The sequence below is a fragment of the Anolis sagrei genome, chromosome 1 (assembly GCF_037176765.1).
Source record: "Anolis sagrei isolate rAnoSag1 chromosome 1, rAnoSag1.mat, whole genome shotgun sequence".
In the NCBI taxonomy this organism is placed as follows: domain Eukaryota; kingdom Metazoa; phylum Chordata; class Lepidosauria; order Squamata; family Dactyloidae; genus Anolis; species Anolis sagrei.
Genome location: NC_090021.1, coordinates 228,772,070 through 228,794,245, shown reverse-complemented (window position 1 = coordinate 228,794,245; position 22,176 = coordinate 228,772,070). Strand labels below are relative to the sequence as shown.

The 22,176-nt window shown below is 42.0% G+C and overlaps 1 protein-coding gene across 1 annotated transcript in view; it reads left to right on the top strand.

The window, feature by feature from the left end:
* LOC132773962 (probable hydrolase PNKD) overlaps window positions 1-22,176 on the top strand; it is a 41,099-nt gene that overhangs the window by 5,769 nt on the left and 13,154 nt on the right. The window contains exons 2-3 of the mRNA XM_060773566.2: window positions 15,653-15,768; window positions 18,322-18,434. Of these exons, the coding sequence (XP_060629549.2) occupies window positions 15,653-15,768; window positions 18,322-18,434 (229 nt within the window). The remainder of the gene's footprint in view (window positions 1-15,652; window positions 15,769-18,321; window positions 18,435-22,176) is intronic.

The window sequence follows — 22,176 nt, the reverse complement described above, 5'->3', positions numbered from 1 at the left end:
TCCTCTCCGCCTTCTCTTCTGCAGGCTAAACATGCCCAGCTATTAAACCGCTCCTCATAGGACTTGTTCTCCAGACTCTTGATCATTTTAGTCGCCCTCCTCAGGACACATTCCAGCTTGTCAACATCTTTCTTCAATTGCGGTGCCCAGAATTGGACACAGTATTCCAGGTGTGGTCTGACCAAGGCAGAATAGAGGGGTAGCATTACTTCCCTGGATCTAGACACTGGACTCTTATTTATGCAGACTAAAATCCCACTGGCTTTTTAAGCTGCTGCATGACATTGTTGGCTCATGTTTAACTTGTTGTCCATGAGGACTCCAAGATCTTTTTCACACATAAAGGCGTCCCCATTCTGTATCTTTTTTTCTCATAACTAAAATAAAACACAATTTAGTCCTATTATGATACAATAGGCCCTTTGCTAGGAGGAAATCACAAGCATCTACTAATGGGATCCTCCACCCGGTTGTTCAGTGGAATAAGAACACTGCAATAAATCTTGAGTGTTGAGTACTGATATTCAAGGTCCAACCACTACATGCCATTCCTGCTCTTGTTCTTTGCTTCACCCTTTTGCAGATTGTTAGGTTCTTCCAAGTCTCATTGTTTCTCTTTTTTAAAATGCTGATTGTCCCATTGTGTAATGGCGCTCCATGCAGTCATGCCGACCATCTGACCTTGGAGGTGTCTCCGGACAATGCCGGCTCTTCGGCTTAGAAATGGAGATGAGCACCAACCCCCCAGAGTCGGACACGACAGGACTTAATGTCAGGGGAAAACCTTTACCTTGTGCTGTTTTGGCTGAAGAAGCTGAAGAAGAGCCTGAACTTTGTGAAGAGAGAGAGATATATGTATTGTATTTCCTTTGTATTCAGAACATTTCACTGTATCCTGATCATCAGTTTTTGGGGATGCTGTAAATCAAGGTACCATTGACTTCGGGTTTTATTCCAGAGTTCAAAGTGGTGGCTTAAGTTTTAGGAGGTCAACTCTGAAGCTCTGGGAATGGCATCCGATATAAACAGCATCAAATTCAAGTATGCGCAAAATGTCAAAAAATAAAAGTAAGCAATCATACACGACCCAAACTGCACCTGGCTTTGATTATGGAGATGTGAGCTTTAGGATGTTGCAATTTCTCTTTGTGCAAAGCTGTTAGTCCAAGAGGACAGTGGAGACAAGAAGTTCAAGGCCTGTATCATTCTTGGCCCTGGAAGAGTACATTGTGCTCAGGACACACTCTCCCCCTTCCATGTTAAAGAGCAAATTCATATCTGAGGTGAGATTTTGAATGAAAGGCTTCCTTTCAAATAGTCCATACTCCCAATCCCTCCACTAAAGCAGAACGGTAAAGGGGTTTGTGTGTGTGTGTCAAGAGTAGCTTGAAAAACTGCAAGTCGCTTCTGGTGTGAGAGAATTGGTCATCTGCAAGGGTGTTGCCTAGGGGATGCCAGGATGTTTTTACCATCCTTGTGGGAGGCTTCTCTTATGTCCCTGCACGGGGAGCTGGAGCTGACAGAGGGAGCTCAACCCGCTCTCCCTGGATTCGAACCACTGACCTATTGGTCATCAGTCCTGCCGGCACAAGGGTTTGACCCATTGCACCACCGGGGACTCAGTGGTGATATTTCCTCCTTTACTTGGTAGATTGTGTTGTAGGTTCATAGGAAACATGCCTTTGGCAGGGCCGGAGTACACACAGCATTGCCATTTGGCAAGCTTGCAATCCTGGGTGCTTTGATAACAGTTTTCAGGCATCTCTGGCCTATTTGTTGTTTCCCCAACCAATTTGGTAAATGTGCGTGTCTGTGCAATTTGAGGAGCTGAACTTTGCTCTTGGCAAATGCAATGTGTTTCAGACTCATGGCCATGTAATTACATTTAACATGTAATTAAGTTCAGCTCCGTGTTTTCTTGACCCAATTTTGCAGAATGCTGTTCAGCAACCTTTCAAATGAAGGGCTTTTATTTTCAATAGCTTTTGAAATACCTAGAGTTCTGGCTCTTCATTTCATCCATTTAAGTGTTCATTGACTTAATCAGGTGGAACATATGACCTTTCAGAGCATAGCGTTCTATTCACAGATAAAGAAGAGCACAGAACAACAGAAGTTGTTTTTGAAAGAGGCCAGAAATGAGTTACTAGTTTGCTCTTTCTGGGAAACATAGCACCAAGGCCAGAACAAAGTATTTTGTATTATTATTATTAGCTAGAACATTACATCTGTTGACACCATCTGTCGAGGGTGCTTTGAATGCGATTTTCCTGCTTCTTGGCTGAGGTTGGACTAGATGGCCCGTGAGATCTCTTCCAACTCTGTGATTCTATGATCTTCACTGTTCGGCACTTGATTCGGCAATTCTCTGTCCAGATTCCTGTCTGAAGATGCTAGATAAAAATCAGCACACCCTGGCTTAATGAAAAGGAGAAAGATAGAACATTTCTGGAAATTTTCAGGAGCAAATGAGGGTGTGTGGATACATGATTCTGAGTGGTGATAGTCAGATGACTTTTTTCATTTCCAAAAATGTCTGAGGAAGATAGTGGATGGCTGACGCCCAGCCACTATCTATCTGATGCGCAGGAGACAAGGCTTTGTTTTCATGCCAACCACTTCCCAAATGCCTTGAATACTAGTCCAGATATTTATCCCTTTTCCCGCTTTCAGGATCAGGGAACAAGGGAGCCTCAATCCTACCAATATAACAAGGAAGGAAAACCTTGGTGCAGTGGTTCTCCAGATGTTTTGTCCTTCAACTCCAGAAATCCTAACCGCTGGTAAACTGGCTGGGATTTCTGGAAGTTGTAGCTAAAACACCTGGGGACCCACAGGTTGAGAACCACTGCCTTAGTGCCTTGTAGATGTTTCAGACTACAACTCTCACATGCTCATGCTGTTGGCTTTGCTGAATGGAGTTTCTGGGTGTCAAACATGTGGTGGGCCAGTATTCTTTATGTAGGCGGTGTAATGCATGGTTGTTCATAAGCAAGACAATGTGCCAGGGGTTAGCTCAGTAAACATATGGCTACAGAAGGTATATTTGCAATCCTGGATCTCTCCAGATTCCCAAGAGCATCCTTTTGCCGGTTAAAGGAATGCGAATTACCACTCCAGAAGTTGACAGGAAAGGCAGCCCCACTTTTGAAACAAGTTGCAAAAATTAAAAGTGTACCCCTCACCCCGGGCATACTTTTAATACTATAATTACTAATTTTTCAAAGCCAGTATTGTTCTTAAACAGTGAAAAGAGGAAGAGTGGGAATAAGAGTGTTAGCTTAACCTCATGGCTGTTTTCATTCTCCTTTTTGGTAGCAGGGGCTGTTTGCAGCATGCAGACATTTCTGTCCATGAGGCTCTTTATGCAATGGGTAACACTGAAAAATCAGAGATCATTGTGTCACTAGAATGCCACCACTTAAAAGCCCTTCAAGTAAAAACGAAGTTTCTGTGGTGAAACTGTGATGAAACTGCGATAAAACTGCACACTGATTGGACTTTTCTAGCCACCAGCTTATCTTTTCTTAAACAAACAAAAATGAACAGAAAATCTAGCTACCAGTATTTAAAAAACCCCTATAAAATCAGGACAGTAAATAAAGAACGGGAATTCCAAACAAGAAACAATCAGGGCCAGCTATCCCCTCCCAACAAAGGATTCCTCCAGGCAGGAAGCAGCCAAGCTTGGAAGCTGCAAGGCTATTCATTGTTAATCAAGGTGGCCAATTGCAACATTAACACTTGCCTCAAACAGACAAGAGTTCTTTCTCCCCCTCTGGACGTTTCACAGATATATAAACCCCCACTTGCCTCGTTTCCAACAAACCTCACAACCCCTGAGGAGGCATGCCATAGATGTGGGTGAAACGTCAGGAAGGAATGCTTCTGGAACATGACCGTACAGCCACAGCCTGGAAAACTCACAGCAACCCAAATCTCTTTCTTTCTGTTTGTTTCATCCTGCTGCCAAAGTACATAACTAGTTTCCTGATAGTTTCCTTCCAAAGTGCTGGAATCTTATTTAAAGCTGGTGTGTTCAAAGGCTTAAGACAAAGGGACTTTGCCCCTTTGGACCCATCTTGCATTAAGTTAGTAAAGAGAAGGGTGAGTCTTTGATGCAAATCTGTGTGTTCACAATGCATGTATGCCATGCACACAGTCAGTCCGTGGAGAAAGAATAACAACAATAATCACTGTATTGTTGAAGGCTTCCCTGGCTGGAATCACTGGGTTGTTCTAAGTTTTTCAGGCTGTCTGGCCATCTTCCAGAAGCATTCTCTCCTGATGTTTTGCCTGCATCTATGGCAGGCATCCTCAGAAGTTCTGAGGTCTCACAACCTCTGAAGATGCCTGCCATAGATGCAGGTGAAATGTCAGGAGAGAATGCTTCTGGAACATGGCCAGACAGCCTGAAAATCTTACAACAACTCAACAATAATCACCTTTCGAATCAAATAACATTTCAGTCTGCTGGCGATATTCCTGTGCGGTGTTGTTTGGAATGTTGTGGCTCAGCGCAGCACAATAAAGCAGAAGAAATGCATGTTCGTTCAGACTTTCCATTGTTGTGGTGCATCCCATGTGACAGTGTTATCTGATCAAGATTTTGAGTGAGGCCATCAAATTTCGTCACACAGAGCAGACTTTGTGGGGCTGAGTAGTGCTGCCAGTTCTTGGATGTTGCATTATTCCTCTTGCGTTATTTTATGTGGGTAAGCCGCTTTGAGTTTAGCAGCAGGAAAGTCTGATCTCTCCAGAGAGAGACCTTTAATTCTCGGACTACAAAGGAATTTGCTTTTGATTTTGTCCAGGCTTCTTGTTTTAGCTAGCTTCCCACCTGCATGTGGCATGTCCTATTAAATTCCACTTCCCTTGCCCATATTGCTTTTTGAAAAAAGTCCGTCATTTCTAGGAACTCCTCTTTGAGAGTCAGCTATCCAGATATACAGATGGGGGAGGAAACGTCAGAAGAAACTTTGCATAGTTGTAAAACTAGTTCCTATTTAACTATATGAAATTGAAAATAAAGACTACTGTGTCCTTGAGAGCTATTATTATAGACAATGGTTTAATGCTACATAAGGACTGTAGCAGCATTATCAATACCATCTAGTGTTCTCACCCTTTTGACCCTAAAGCTTTATACTGGTGGCATGCATAAGTCGCACATAAATGCAGTCCTGTAGTCCCTGGGAGGGCAATCATAAGATGACGTGATATATTTCACATTTTACTTTCTGAGAAGCAAAAGAGTTGAATTTGAAAAATTTGAAAAAAAATGCCATTCTTTTCTTATATTGTCCGACAACACCAGGAATACTATGTCTGGTTCTGGGTACCGCAATTCAAGAAGAGTATTGACAAGCTGAGAAACATGTATATAGGAGGATGACCAAGATAGTTAAAAGGCTGACTGCCTTAGAGCAGTGTTTCTCAACCTTCCTAATGCCGCGACCCCTTAATACAGTTCCTCATGTTGTGGTGACCCCCAAACATAAAATTATTTTCCTAGCTACTTCATAAATGTAATTTTGCTACTGTTATGAACTGTAATGTAAATATTTGATACGCAGGATGTATTTTCATTCACTGGACCAAATTTGGCACAAATACCTGATACACCCAAATTTGAATACTGGTGGCATTTGGGGGGTGGGGGTGGGGGTGGGTTGATTTTGTCATTGAGGAGTTGTAGTTGCTGGGATTTATAGTTCTCCAACAATCAAAGAACGTTCTGAACTCCACCAACGATGGAATTGAACCAAACTTGGCACACACAACTCTCATGATCAACAGAAAATACTGGAAGGGTTTGGTGGGCAATGACCTTGAGTTTTGGAGTTGTAGTTCACCTACATCCAGAGAGCACTGTGGAACCAAACAATGATTTAGACCAAACTTGGCACAAATACAATATGCCCAAATATGAACATTTTTGGAGTTTGGGGAAAATAGACCTTGACATTTGGGAGTTGTAGTTGCTGGGATTCATCTACCATCACAGCAGGAGAAGGGCTTTTGGTGGGAGGATTCACCATCTGTTTCCAAAAGGAAGAGAAGGACAGGCAGGAGATCTTCAGCCTTCTCTGCCAAAGGGGTTCCTAACACCATCAGAAATATGTGTTTTCTGATGGTCTTTGGCGACCCATCTGAAATTGTATTTCTGTCCCTCCCCTCTTCCATTCTATCTGTGCAATTTCAACAGGACATTGAATAAGTGGCTTTGCTCTGCCCATGCTTCATAAAGATTGGTAGCCATTGGAAGAGCTGGCTAAGAATGGTATGTGATTAGAAGCACTATGTGCAGCACAGCTTGAAGAGGCTTGTTTGAATAGCAGAACACTTATCCAACATGGACATTGAGAGCTATCATCTGAAAAAGCAATTCTTCCAAGACTTGTGTGAAAATGGTACCTTTTTAAAATTATATCTGCAATGTGAGGAAATATGGATTTTTCCCCAAGTTGAAGTGAGGACTTAATGATTGCACTGTTGTTGGTTCAGTCATGCTTAGGTGAAAATTCGTAAAGTCACAGTGACAGAATACTTGAGTTCCCAAAACTTTGGTTTGATATCTTGGATTGTACCATTGCTCTTTGCTTGAAGTCCTAGAAATCTGACATGTTTTCTCCAGCTCTGGTGATCTTGTATTGCAGGGATGGAAGAAATGTTGGCCTTTTAGATGTTTTGGACTTCAGCATACAGGATCTCCAAGCCAGATTCTACTAAAAAATCAAACACCAGACTATAATTAGCAGACATGAAAGGCTTTGCTCATCAACCATATTTGGTTTTTATAAATCCAAGTTTAGAAAAGGATTATTCTGTAAGACCAGTTTCAAAACGTTCCACCGAGAGCATCAATAGCTGGCAAAACCTGTTATGAGGATTACCCAGTTGACTGTTGCTGACCTGATCAGGACTTTTCTCTGGTTACTACTCTTTGTTCCCTTTGATGATGAGATTTTTGTACAAGCATAGTAAATACTCTAAAACAGTGGTTCCCATCCTGTGGGTCCCCAGATGTTTGGCCTTCAACTCCGAGAAATCCTAACAGCTGGTAAACTGGTTGGGATTTCTGGGAGTTGTAGGCCAAAACACCCGGGGACCCACAGGTTGAGAACCACTCCCCTAACAGCACCAGATCTCACCTGTTCTTGGAAGCTAAGCAGGGTCAGCTCTTGTTGGTATTTGGATGTGAGACCCAACAACAAATACCAGGTTCTGTGGGGTACATTTCAGTGAAGGAACTGGCAAAACCACACCTGAGCATTTCTTACCTAAGAAAACCTTATGAAATTCCAAAGTTGGCAAGAGACCTGAAGGCATGTAAACAATACACACCTCAGTTAACAAACCCCTTTGACAATGAAATTCTTTTTAAATAGTATTTTTATGCTGATCCACACCTTTTTTCTTCCTTGTTCTCTGCCTAGCTGGATTTTTTTAAAGCATTGTCAGCACTGGGAAAGTAGTGAAGGAAGGCTGAGATTACATAAAGTTTCAGTATCAGGTTGCACCAGTGAATCTACAGAAAAGGATGCAACAAAGCTTGAACTGGAGGAAGAGTGGGATTTTATTCTAGTTGATTCTACGATGGTTATCCAGAAAGTAAGGTTACAAGGCACATAGCTCTCATGGGGAAATTTTGCAAGGGAAGTTGGTATCACTGCCCTGTAGTGGGAAGCCAACAGAAGCGAACGAGTACTGCCAGTCGTCAGTAGCTCATCAACTGGTGTTGTGGTGAAGGTTAGAGATGAGCATCATCATTTGTTTCCCTCCAAGTGTGAAGTTCACCCTGTAATACGCTACCTAAAGGCTAAGGGTGTGAATACAGCTGCGATTTATTGCAAAATTGTTTCAGTTTATGGAGAGAACGTAAGGTCAAGACAACATGTGACAAAATGGGTACGGAATATATTGTGAGACCATGAGGAAACTTCGCAGAGCCATCCAAAATAAACGTCATAGGATGCTGATGGCGGGAGTCTGTCTCCTTAATATTTTTTTTGTCGTGTCAGGAGCGACTTGAGAAACTGCAAGTCGCTTCTGGTGTGAGAGAATTGGCCGTCTGCAAGGACGTTGCCCAGGGGACACCCAGATGATTTGATGTTTTTATCATCTTTGTGGGAGGCTTCTCTCATCTCCCTGCATGAGGAGCTGGAGCTGATAGAGGGAGCTTATCCGCCTCTCCCCGGATTTGAACCTGCAACCTGTCGGTCTTAAGTCCTGCCGGCACAGGGGTTTTACCCACTGTGCCACCGGGGGCTCCGTCTCCTTAATGACAATGTGTGTCCGCATACCACTCATTCAACACAAGAGTTGTTGACTTCATATGGTTGAGATGTTTGAAGCTACCCCTCTCACAGCCCCGATCTCACACCTAGTGACTATCATCTGTTCACTAAATTGAAGGAATACCTTGGTGGAAAACACTTTTCCAATGATTAGGAGAAGGTGAAAATCAAAGTGACGAACTGGATGAAAAAGGCGGAAGGAAACTTCTATGACACAGGCATCGAAAACACATCCCGACAGATGACAAAAAGTATTGAACTGAATGGTGATTACGTGGAAAAATAATGTAATACCTATGCTACAACCCATGTAAGTTTTATTAAAATATATTCATTCTGTGTATTTTTAAAAAATCTTGTAACCTCACTTTCCGGATAACCAACATACTTTGTGAGTCTGTTTACAACAGGTAGGGTCATAGCAGCTGACTTATACGAACATGTGTGAACAGCAAAACAGAGAAAAAGAAAAAAAAAATCAGGCTGGTCTACTTCACTGAGTACACCCAACATGTAAATAGGAAACATTCAGTAGAGTCTCGTTTGTCCAACATAAATGGGAACACAGGATAAGCGAAAATGTTGGATAATAAGGAGGGATTAAGGAAAAGCCTATTAAATGTCAAATTACATTATGATTTTACAAATTAAGCACCAAAACATCATGTTTTACAACAAATCGACAGGAAAAGCAGTTCAATACACGGTAACTTTATGTCATAATTACTGTATTTACAAATTTAGCACCAAAACATTGCATTGTATTGAAACACCTATGGATCCGGGTGGGTGGCGGACCGCATTGGATAATACAGAACATTAGATGAGCAAAGGTTGGATAAGCGAGACTCTACTGTATATCTATAAGTTTGTCCACCAAGCTGGAAATAAGAAGAATAATGAGTGCTTGTGAAATAAAGGAAACTAATTAACCTTTTAAAACCTTTTGGACAAAGCCTTCAATTGGTCTCTCGAAGAATAAAATCTTTTTACTTATTTATACAAGTCTTAGCTGACCTAGTTATTTTCTCTATTTTTTTAAATTAAAAGTTTGCTGTAACATGTTGAACAGCTCTCCATTGTTCTGATGTAGGAACCTATCGCTATTCTTTCCATATTGTTTCTTTCTCTGGTACTATATTTTCTGTTAGAAGAAAATTGAATTGGAACAGATACAGTTTGCCGATTGAGATATATTTGTACTTGTTCAAGCAATCCTGTTCCATGCACATCTCCACACATTTTCCCTCCATTTGTCTTCTTGATGATGTTTGTTGTAGTAGTGTGCATTGAGTTGCTTGTGTATTTGGCATTGTGATTGCAGGGACAGGGTGGAGGAAATTGTGATTAAGGGCACATGCCTGGCTGTCATCAAGGATATAAAATAAGGCACTGGATTAATAATCCAGTAAGATTTATGCCTCCCTTGTGAACGTTTCCTGCTACATCCTCTACAACAATCTGGCCTTAATTTCTACCATCTGCTCAGGACTTTTTTATGCTAGAGGATGAGTCCTCGTTTTTTAAACATGTCTGTGCTGCCATCCTAAATCAATAAAAAGGAGGAACAAAGAAGGAGAAACAACGAATGTGGCAGCATCTTTATGATTGATGTAGTACTGAGTGTTTGGATTTATACCCACTAAAATAATGGGTGCTATCCCATTCCTTCCCTCCTTTTTATGCTGTGAGAGACTTAAAACAGCTACTTCTTTGACAATCACCAGCTCAGAGGGTATATATACTGTACCGGGACTGTGGCGCAGCTGGTTGGGAATCAGCTGCATTAAGAGCACTACTGACCGAAAGGTTATGAGCTCAAAGCCAGTCCGGGTCATAGTGTGCTTCCGACCAATTTGTGTAGCTTGCTGTCGACCTTTGAAAGACAGTTGCATCTGTCAAGTAAGAAATTTAGGTAGCACTTATGCGGGGAGGCTAATTTATGACGCCATAAAAAATCTCCAGCAAGCATGCAAAGAATGAGGAAGTACTTCATCAGTGTCACAAATGGACGGTGAAGCGACAGCTCCCCTGGTAGCCAGAATACCCTCATGAAAAAGCTGGAATGTTAAATAGCCTCTGTGTGTCTGTCTATATATGTTGTGTGTCTATGGCATTGAATGTTTGCCACGTATGTACATAGTAATCTGCCCCGAGTCCCAAGCTGGGTGAGAAGGGCGGATATAAATACCTTAAATAAATATATAATATAATATAATATAATTAATGCACCTTGAGATCATTTAAACTGCTGTGGCTCAGTGCTGTGGAATCTAGGATCCTAGCACTTTTTGGCAGAGAATTCTACAGTCATTTTAAAACTACATCTCTGACAAATCCATAGCATTGAGCTGTGGGAGTTAAAGCGGTGTCAAGCTGCATCAGTTCTACAGTGCAGATGCATTCAGAGCATCCTCTACCTGGGAAAATGCTCCAGCGGAATACTGTAATGAGTGATGTTAAGAGCTTCCGACCGATGCTGTAAAATAACTGGAGGCATGCTCTTCCTATCATGTTCCCAATATAGAGTTACATAAGGATGTAAATCTGTGACTTTTTTGTCCTCACAAGCAAGGATGAATCATTTCCATATTTTTTTTCTTCTTCTGCGTATTTCTGCCCAGAATAATTTCCTGAAACACTTCAGGATCTATGAATGTTGGGCAAAAACTGCACATGGTTCTTTGTTGTTGTTTATTCGTTCAGTCGCTTCCAACTCTTTGTGACCTCATGGACCTTCCCATGCCAGAGTTCACTGTTGGTCGTGGCCACCCCCAGTTCTTTCACAGTCAAGCCAGTCACTTCAAGGATACCATCCATTCATCTTGCCCTTGGTTGGCCCCTCTTCCTTTTTCCTTCCATTTCCCCCAGCATCATTGTCTTTTCTAAGCTTTCCTGTCTTCTCATTATTTGGCCAAAGTACTTCATCTTTGCCTCTCATATCCTTCCCTCCAGTGAGCAGCCGGGCATTACTTCCTGGAGTATGGATTGGTTGGATCTTCTTGCGGTCCAAGGCACTTCTCAGAATTTTCCTCCAGCACCACAGTTCAAAAGCGTCTATCTTCCTTCACTCAGCCTTCCTTATGGTCCAGCTCTCATATCCATAGGTTACTACAGGGAATACCATTGGTTCTTACCGCTGTGGAATTATTCCCAATCGGTTTTTCCTATGTCAACAGTGAAACACATACAGTGGGCTCTCGGGATCCACTGGGGTTTGGTTTCAGGATCCCTTGTGGATGCCAAAATATGAGAATGGTCAGGTTCCATTATATACAGTGGCCTTTTCAATTATGTACCTTATATAGAATCATAGAGTTGGAAAAGACCTCATGGGCCATCCACTCCAACCCCCTGCTAAGAAACAGGAGAATTGCATTCAAAGCACCCCCGACAGATGGCCATCCAGCCTCTGTTTAAAAGCCTCCAAAGAAGGAGGCACCACGCTCCGGGGCAGAGAGTTCCACTGCTGAACAGCTCTCACAGTCAGAAAGTTCTTAATGTTCAGATGGAATCTCCTTATAGAATCATAGAAACGGGGAACAACTTAAATGAGTGCCTGAGAGTGTTCAAGGATCTATGAAATGGCAGGAAGCTATGTCTATTGGGATAAAGATGACAGGATCACAAGTTGTTGGGGATTATGGCCTGTTAGGATCATAACCTATTGGGTAGCAGAGATATGGAGGTATGCCTTTAGTTTATTGAGTAATGGATGATCACTGGGCTCGTAAATATCTTGTTTCTATTCCACACTCTCATCAGACAAAGATTCAAGTAGACTTCTTTAAAAATAACTTGTTTATTTTACTCATTACTTAATGTATTTAAAGATACAGGCACATTTCTTGTCAGGTTAAACTTCAAAACGTTTCAGTTTGTATCTTATTTTCTTGAACAGTCTTTTCAAAACAATATTGTTCTGTACAGTTCCCATTACATAAGAGTCTACTTTCAAAGAATTCAAGCACCAAGCATTTGCTAACTTCCTACGCTGACATCTGACTGAAAAACAGACTTTTGTACTCAAGCTGACTTAATTTCTAACACTGACTTCTGTTTAAAATACATTCTCAACAGTCACATGATCTGCAGCCCCTCCCACTGCCTCAAGTACATAGAGCTAAAGAAACTGCAAACCAAAGCAGACATACCCTTCAGGAAATAAAACCACACATTATAAACAGACATAACATTAAATGGAGAAGGGTGCTATCTCCCAACAATGTCTCAACCGGAGTAGTGCTTGGAAAAATCGGGGGGGGGGGGGGGGGGATTTATTTCGATTTTTTTTTAGCTGTGTTTGGTTGAATCCTTGGATGCAGAACTTGTAGATATGGAAGACCGACAGCAAATATTCATTCCACCCTTAGTACATAATGCTGTCAGTCAAAGCAGCTAAAGCCAGTTCTGTGTGAAACTTGTAACTCATTGGAGCTCAAATCCCTGCCCATAAGAAGAGGTCATTTTTAATTGCACAGTAGTTGGGAATAATTGCTCAACTCCCTTTTCTTCTACAATGGCCTAACAGCTTCAAGGTAGATTTCTGTGTTTCTGTGGTTGACCTAATAAAGCTATTACCATGGTACAGGTTTTGAAATTAATCTTGTGCTCAGCATGGCTGCCCTGGTATTATGTGCAAGCAGCTGTTTGATTGTGTCCTCTCTAAATTCTGCATTCACATCCTAAGACTTTAATAACTGAAGCTCACCCAGACAATAGCAGCAAGTGGAAGAGGCTCTGGGAATAATGTGTGTTAATTCTGCCGTGTCAATAGATCAGCACAGATAATGAGCATGTTTGTTCCTGGAGTGCTTAGAAATGTGTCACAGTGAGTGGCCGAGAGATCAATACTGTTGTCATTAATAGCAGTATGAAGGATATTTTTCATCACACAAGACAGCATTGTTGTACGGCTTTTTGTGCCTTTGCAGACTCAGTTATTGGCACACACTGGACTTTTCTTTGGTACCCTTTCTGTCTCAGTGAATGAGCTGTACACCAGGGGAGGTCAGAAAGTAGGTTATGCTCTACTGATAGATCTCCGGGTGACCCTGCAGGAAAAGGTCAGCAAGGGCCAGTTGACTCCTTCCCATTTTCTATGTTAGGCTGTTGAAGCTGAAGAGAGCTGCTGGTTGATTGTGGCGGCCAACACTTTTTTTTTTTTTACTGGACTGGGAGCAGAATTTGTGATATCAAAAACAATTCCTAAGCTAATAATCACTCTTTATAGCTATGAATGAGTAGGTTGTATTTCTGAGTAGCAACAGAAATGCAAAACTTGTAGGCATAATGATAAGATTTGTAGTTTGGACAGGGATACCTGGTGAATGTAATGACAGTAAAGCCAGTGATTCCATGGAATGAAATCATGGCACAGTGCTATAACTGCATAGTGTGAATGGGCTCTAGAATGCATGCTCCTATTGATTTTGTCTCTTCTGTCTGCCAATGCCTTATTTATTTTTCTGCCATCCCCTTGGTGACTGGTAGTTTTTGTGTTAGTGGGGTGGTGAATCCATTCTTTTTAATTTTTAAAATTATCCCCTACCTTTCTCCCAGAAGAGAGCACAAGGGGGCTTGCAACAATTTAAAACAAATCCATTTTTTTTTTGCTCCAAGCTTTTAGATGGAGGATCTTCTGCAGTCCAACAACCTTGAAGGGCTGGGTGAATCTCAGTGCTCCCCCCCCCCCCCCCCCGGTGCGTGCTTTGCTTAAAATTAATCTCAACAGTAGCCCACATCACATGCTAAGTATCTAATGATGAGTGTTCATAATGAAGGTTTGCCAGAGGAAGTTCCTGTACACACAGCTTGGAGGATGATCTGTCTTCCAGGAAACTGCTCTGAGAGGGAACTGGCCAGCTTTCAACCTGCTTTTCGTGTAACATTCCTCAAGGTTTAAAGCCTGTAATAAGCAGCCAGAAGACTGTGGGGAGGGTGACAGCTCAGCCTGCATGCCCTTTGCTGGTTTCCCAGGTGGCATGGCAGGAAATGCAGACCCTGCAATGCATGGAGCTCAACTTTCTCTGTTGTCGATGGGAAGGGTGGGTGCACAGCCTTACTAAGGCAGAGACAAGCTGACCCCCATCATGCGGCTGGAAAATCTATTCCAGGAATCGAATGATAATTAGAACGAATGAAATTTAATAGAGCTTCCATGTCCACGTCAACAAGATAATCTCTCTTTTCCTGCTTTTATCCCACGGTACTCTCTGATTTCATTTCTCTCTTGAGCTCTGCTCTTGTATCATAGTCATGTTCTTTAGTTGCATCTTGCCATGTCTTGATTTCAGGTTTTTCCCTGGTTGAGAAAGAACCCCTAGAACTTATGAAACATTTGTGGAGGAATTGCCAGGAATCAGAGAATTTGGGACAATAGAGAGTAAGGACCAATTATGAATTCATTTCTGTTTCTCTCACAAAGGGAAGCATTGTATGGTTGGAACTTTTTACTGGAATGGTTTGTGAATCAACAGCCAAGTGTCCAAAAATGGATTTGGAGTTTAATGTGAGCCAAGGCATCAAAATGCAATCAGTGTTCCAGTATCTTAATAGACTAGAGAGATCTTAACAGACTAGAGATGGGCCAAAACTAACAAAATAAAGTTCAACAGGGACAAATGCAAGATACTCTACTTAGGAAGAAAAAATGAAATACAAATATACAGAATGGAGGACACCTGGCTTGAGAGCAGTTCAGAAGCGTCTGTCTTCCTTCGCTCATCCTTCCTTATGGTCCAGCTCTCACATCCATAGGTTACTACGGGGAATACCATTGCTTTAACTATGTGGATTTTCGTTGCCAGTGTGATGTCCCTCCTCTTCACTATTTTATTGAGATTGGTCATTGCTCTCCTCCCAAGAAGTAAACGTTTTCTGATTTCCTGGCGGCAGTCGCGTCTGCAGTAATCTTCATGCCTTGAAATAAAAAGTTTGTCATTGTCTCCAGAAGAGAGTTGTGTAATGCATATGAGCCATTAATGTAAAATCACACTAACAGTGTGCTGGATAATCAAGTTCCTAAGCTTGGACATGTTCCTTTTTCAGACTGCAGCTGTGCTGGTTGTGGGATTCTGGGAGGTTTAGTCCAAAAAAGCACATTTTCCAGTCTGCCAAGCATTGCGGTAGGCACATTTTAGGCTAGATTCCCAGACTCCTGATCCTTACCACAGTCATCAACACATTTATCCTGGCTTTATAAAAAAAACCTTCGGGATTATAGGTAATGGTTTGGTGAAATGTCATGGCGGTCAAAGGAATGCTGTGCACCAGTATACAGAAGACTTGGTTCATAAATCATAAAGTGTTCTGACACACCTGTATGTTTGCCTCTCCCTCCTGTTCCTCAGGTACAATCTGTATGCCCATACCCGGCTGGGTTACCTGTTCTACAAGCGGCAAGTAAAGAAAGCACGGGAGCGATACCCCCATGGGCATTCCCTTCCCCAGCCTGCAGTGTTCAATGGTGAGTACTTGACTTTTTCTTAACTGCATCACTGGTAATTATATACACTGCATTATCTAGAGACATTTTGCCTGAGTATTCCTTCTGATTGAACCTCGAGGAAACATATAAGGTTGCATATACTGGAAAACATTGATGCTGATATGGAAATCAGTGTCCTGAGATGTTACTCCTCCCCCCCCCCCCAAAAAAATTAAAAACTTCCAGACATTGAAGACTCAAGATGAATACTGTATACCTACTATACAGACTTAAAGCCTTCCCGTGTTGTGCTTAGCTTGTCTGTTCCAACATGTGCAAAATTATTGCTCTGCACTGTTCTAACTTCTTGCAAAAAGACAAACAAGTTTCAGTCTTTACAGATTTGATCTTTGGGATCGGCTGAACTTGTAGCGGTCAAGCGTGTATGTGTGTGCATGCACACTCAGCTGTAGCCAAGTTTCTTCCAGCTTTTTTTCCCTTGTTGTTGCTATTGTTTGACACAGAAACGTCTCAGAGCTTGTTTATTAGCGCGCACACACATACACACACTAAAAGTCAAGAATGTTTGCTGCTTTGAACAGTGTCCTTCCCTCGTTGCATAACTATTGTTCTGTGTCTGTACTTCCATTTATTTTACATTGTGGTTTCTTTAAAAACAGAAGAAGTTCTAAGGCTCTAACCCATGATCTCCGCTTCTGTTTTTGTCTGGGATATGGATTATGCCACTTTCCCTGTAAAGTTATTCAAATATTGAGCAATTAGAAAAATACAGGCTATTGCTGTATGTAGTCTTCTATAAGAAACTTTGAGAAGGCTTTGAAATTCAAAGAATCTTTTCAAGCTATTGTTGTAAATATTTTTCAGATCTGAAAAACTCTCTCATAGGGTGAATTTACACTGTAGAATTAATGCAGTTTGACCGCTTGGGCTCCATGCTATGGAATGAGGGGAGTTGTAGCTTTACAAGGTCCTTGGCTTTTTCTGTTTAAAAATGCTGGTACCTCACCAAACTACAACTCCCATGATTCCATAGCATTACACAACGGTATTTAAATTGGTGTGAAACTGCTTTAACTCTACAGCGTGGATGTACCTATAGTCAAAATATTGCAAAGAGAGTGCATGAGTTGATGCACTTCACAATCATCCTTCTACATTTGTTGGTTTAACTTCTGGATATGTTTAGCCTGCAGGGTCTGGGCAGGGAAAAATGGGATGGGACAGAGGAGCATCAGGAGGGAGAGCATGTGGTACATTAGTGTCTGAGTAAAGGAAGGGGGTGGGATGGCTTGGGCCATGTTGGCGCCATGGGTTAAACCCTTGTGCTGCTGAACTGCTGACCTGAAGGTTGGCAGTTCAAATCCCCAGGTTGGGGTGAGCTCCCGCTGTTAGCCTAGCTCTTGCCAACCTAGCAGTTCAAAAATATGCAAATGTGAGTAGATACATAGGCACTGCTTTGGCAGGAAAGGCATAAGACGCTCCAAGTAGTCATGCCGGTCACATGACCAGGAGGTGATAACACAGGCTCCTTAGCTTGAAAATGGAGAGCAGCACTTCCCCCAGAGCCAGAGATGAGCACTGCCTCCAAAGCCAGAAAGGAAAGGAGAAGCCTCTGCCTTTGTTTTGTGTTTATGTGTCTCGTTGAATTGTAACGAGGCACAGAATGTTTGCCGGTATCTGTTTACACTGTAATCCTCTCTGAGTCCCCATGGGGAGAAGGGCAGAATATAAATAAAGTGTTGTTGTTGTTATCATCATCATTGTGGTGGAGAGGATGGGGAGAGAGCCAGGGTAGCAGTGGCAATGGGAAGGAGTTGTGACAGCTGCTCTTTCAGCAATAATACTCCCTTCGTCCACACTAGAGACCCACACATTACCTGCCATCTGTCCTCCTGCTCCCCAGTTCCACCCCTTTCCTCCCCATACCCCACACACCTGAGCAAGTGAATGAGTGAGTGAGGGAACGTGCATGTGGCCTGGCCCAGGCACCCTGCCTGCCTGCATCCCTAACGCCTGTGAAACTAGAAGGCTGACTGTATCTAAAGAGAATGGGAAGACACATTTAGTCTGAGTGACAGCGAAGTCCAACATACATTTAATGAATTAAAGAAGCCTCTCTGCTTTAATTTGTATCTATCGGATTTCTGAATGAATAATATAAGGGTGTATATTATGTACTGAAACTGTAATATATCTGAATATTTTGATATTCTGCCTTCTTCTATAGCTGGCATGCCAACTACAATGTTGGGGCCCCCAGATGTTGTTTATTAATTTGTTTTATTTATATATCACCCTTCCCTCAAGATGGAATTCAGTGAAACTGGACTGCAGCTCCAATAATTTCTTACCACTGATAATATGGGCTAATAGTCGAAATCTAAGAACATATGGAGAGTTACACCTGTTTCATCTCCGGTCTTAAACATTTTTACTCTGACTTTTATGTATTTATCTTTCTAAATATTCAAAAACACTTAACAAAATATTATTGAAAGAAATCCTGTAACAACTGTTGGTGTTTGCTGTGTTTACTTTTCTGATGTCTTCAGTCCCCTTTTGTCTTTCTAGGGATGAAGATACTGCCTATCCCTGTTTTGTCCAATAACTACAGCTACCTTGTTATTGACACTGGATCCAACTGTGCTGTCGCTGTGGATCCCTCGGACCCTTTGGCTGTGCAGGTGAGAAAAGCCAAAAGTGACGTAGAATCATAAAACAATATTTTATTTATTTATTTATTTATTTATTTATTTACTGTACTTGTATACCGCTGTTTCTCAGCCTCGCTGGCGACTCAACGCGGTTTACAACAAAATACAACATACAAAATACAACCGTCAACAGTATACAATTTAAAACAATAAAAACATAATACACAATATTGGCACATCAATAACAATCCAATGCATCTCCTGACTAAAATCGTGATCCAGTTTCGTCGTCCATATTACCAATCCTTTAATCATCACATTCATTGCACCGAATTAACCAAATGCCTGTTCGAACATCCAGGTTTTTAATCTTCTTCGAAACACCATCAGCGAGGGGGCTGATCTTACCTCCATGGGAAGGGCATTCCATAGCAATAGAGTCGGAAGATACTCCAAGGGCCATCCAGTCTAACCCCATTCTGTCATGGAGAAACACATAATCAAATAACTCCTGATCGATATTCATCCAACCTAATTTAAAAACTTCCAGAGAAGAGACTCCACCATAGTTCTTCCTAATGTTCAGGTGGAACCTGTTTTCCTGTCAGTTGCATCCATTGTTCTTTGTCTTAATCTCTGGAGTTGCAAGCAAGCATGCTTCATCTTCCCTGTGACAAACTTTCAAATATTTAATCATGGCTACCATGTCATTTCTTAAGCCTTTCTTCTTCAGAGTTTCTCAAATTGTGCTCCTCCAGATGTTTTAGGCATCATCTCCCACAACTCCTAACAGCTGGAATTTCTGGGAGCTGAGGTCCAAAACACCTGGAGGAGCATAGTTTGAGAAATACTGGTCTAAACAATCCCAGTTCTCAGTTCCCTGAGCTGTTCCTCAGTCCACTACCCATCCCAGTACCCTTGTCAAGCAAGACTAGAATTTTCTTTATTCCTTTCCGATTTGATTATCCAAATCTGAAATATTTGTTTGAATGGGAAACTGTGTTCTCTCAGTCCCTTAGTGTGGATGCTCATTGTGTAGTCTGGTGACTGTATACAACAACAACAACAACAATAACAACAACAACAACAACTTTATTTATATCCCACCCCATCTCTCAATATGGGACTTGGAGCAGCTAACAACATAAAAGGCAAATATTCAATGCCACAGGTCCATACATACAGTTTTTGGTACTGGTCACCGACTAATTATACACACACACACATATAAACACAGACATAACTTAATAAAAAGCATTTAAAACCCAACCACCTTATGAAAATAAAAAATCATAATAACAATACAACACAGTACTACACTAAACAGTGCCTATAGTGTCAAAAACCATATTCCTAGAGTGCCTAGAGTGTTAAAAGCCACGTAGCCTCTAGGCTTCTGTTAACTAAGCCTACAACCAGGGGAACAAAATTGGTTCAAGCTAAATCAAAATGTGCTGTCCTTTCCTGGTAATATCTAGAGGACCAAAGGTTCCCCATTCCTATGTTTTCTGTCCTCTGACATCCTCTGGAGACTTCACACAGATGATCAAAAGTCTCTAGAACTCTACTTGTGGTTTTGAAAACTAGTATTTTGTTTTATTCATGGTAAACAGACAATGCCTGCATCTTATTTAAAGCTTTCAGGGAGGACAATTTGGCATAAGTCTGTCCACACAAAGCAGGTGAACACAGCATTGAACGAAGCATGCAGAATAATCACAGGATGTCTCAAACCTACACCTGTTGATAAACTCTACAAGCTAGCTGGCATTGCCCCGCCCCCAATGTGTGATGGGAAGTTGCTGCCAACTGTGAGAGAAATAAGGTTGAACACTGTGAAAGCCATCCACTGCATAGCTATCAGCCTCCTCCCAGTAGACTCAAATCAAGGACAAGCTTCATGAGAACCATCACTCCTCTTAACGTCCCCCAAGAATAGCAAGAGAATCCCTCTGAGCAACTATACTAGGAAATCCCAATTGTATGCTCCCCCCCCCCATGAGGGTCTTTCTCCAGGGGCAAACCAAGAATGGGCAACTTGGAAGTCCCTGAACAGACTCAGTAGTGGAGTGAGCAGATCAAAAGACAACCTGGCAAAATTGAACTACTTAAAAGAATCCTCCTCCTTGTGTGACTGTGGAGCAGAACAGGCAACTCTGCAGCTGTATGCTTGTCCGCAATGTCCTGCTTCATGTACAGAGTAAGAACTGTTTGAGGCTACAGACAGTGCGGTCGCTGTTACTGTTTTTGGTCCAAATATATTTAGCCGCTTGTGCTCCTTCTATTTATTATCAGTTTTTATACTAATTTATGCAATGATTTTGATACGGAATAAATTTTTTAACAGGGAAGACAATCACTTTTTGTCAGAGAAAGGGATAATCCTAGGAGTTTGGAGAAATCAAAGGGCACAAAAACAGCCTAGGGCTCCCATGAGCAACTCCCTGCTGCCCTACAGCTTTGATGTACCTTGAGCCAAGCTGATTTCGCAACGTTAATCCAGACCTAGACTGTGTGTATGTGTGTGTGTGTTGTGGAGAGGGGAGGCTGTGTGCTGAGAACTGCTCGTATACTTCCTTTTATAGATTGACAGTTGGTTTAGTAGATGGAATCCTGCTCATGTTTGTTTGTGCCTGCCATTCCAGCCAAATACAATACTTGCTTGGCTTGCTTCAGCGGCATTACCTGGTACTTTCCAAGATTTCTGCAAAGAAGGAAACGTACATCTTGGTCTGCTTATTGTGTTCCTTCCCTTCCCTTCCCTTCCATTGATTATAACTCCTCCTCCACACCCCGGTCTGCCTCTCCTCCTATAGATGGACAGGAAAGCAATCAGATTAAGTAGGAGCTAGACACGGGCAAGTTGAAGTCAAGGTCACAGCACAGTCTCACGGGATGAGTAGCAGGGTCTCTTCTGCTTCTGCCGGGGGCATTTTGGTCTTTCCTCTTCAAAGGCTTCTGTCTCCGCAGCTGGCTCTTCCTGTTATACTCAAGTGATAGCAGCAGCTTTGCATGTTTTGCTGATTTTGCAACAGCAGTATAAGACAACCAAACCTAAGAGGCCAAAGGTAGTGTGTCTACATTCAGACTGGAGAAGACAAGGGAGTGCTTTAAAGTCATTTCCTATGTCCCCCCCCCCCCCATCCTCATCTGCTGGGGTTTTTTGGTGGAGGGGTCTAGGAAGTGTCCTGATTTAGACTAGTGCAATGTGTGTTGCAGTGAAATATCAATAACTGTTAAGAAAAATACCTGTACTCATGAGAATATGCTACAAAAGCAAGCCAGGCAACACCCTTGGCAAGTAACAACTTTAACAATATGTACAGAGCTGAGAAAAGTTTCTTTATTGTACTACTGGAATTTCCCAAGGGAAAAAAAAAAACACTTTTCCCAGCTCCTGGTAACAGTAATACAAAAGTTGATGCCAGAGCCCCATTGCCCCAATTCCAGTAATTTATTTGCAGATGGGTGAATTGGATATGAGATATCCTGGTAATGAATAACTTTGAGGACAGGAGGCAATGCCCAATAAGAGGAAGCGCTGCCCATTTGCCACAGTCTTGGAAAGTAAACGTTATGCATGGATTGTCTGGAGAAGTAGCCGAACACTGGGCAATTTAAGAAGAATGATATGGTTGACTCAAGGCCAGAAGTTGCTGCTTCCCCTGGTAACAACTGAGCCCTCATTAGTTCAATTTTTGATCAGTAAGCATTGCTTTCCCCAAAGTCCAGCTACTTTATATATTCAAAGAGCGGAAGCCTTTCAGTCTAG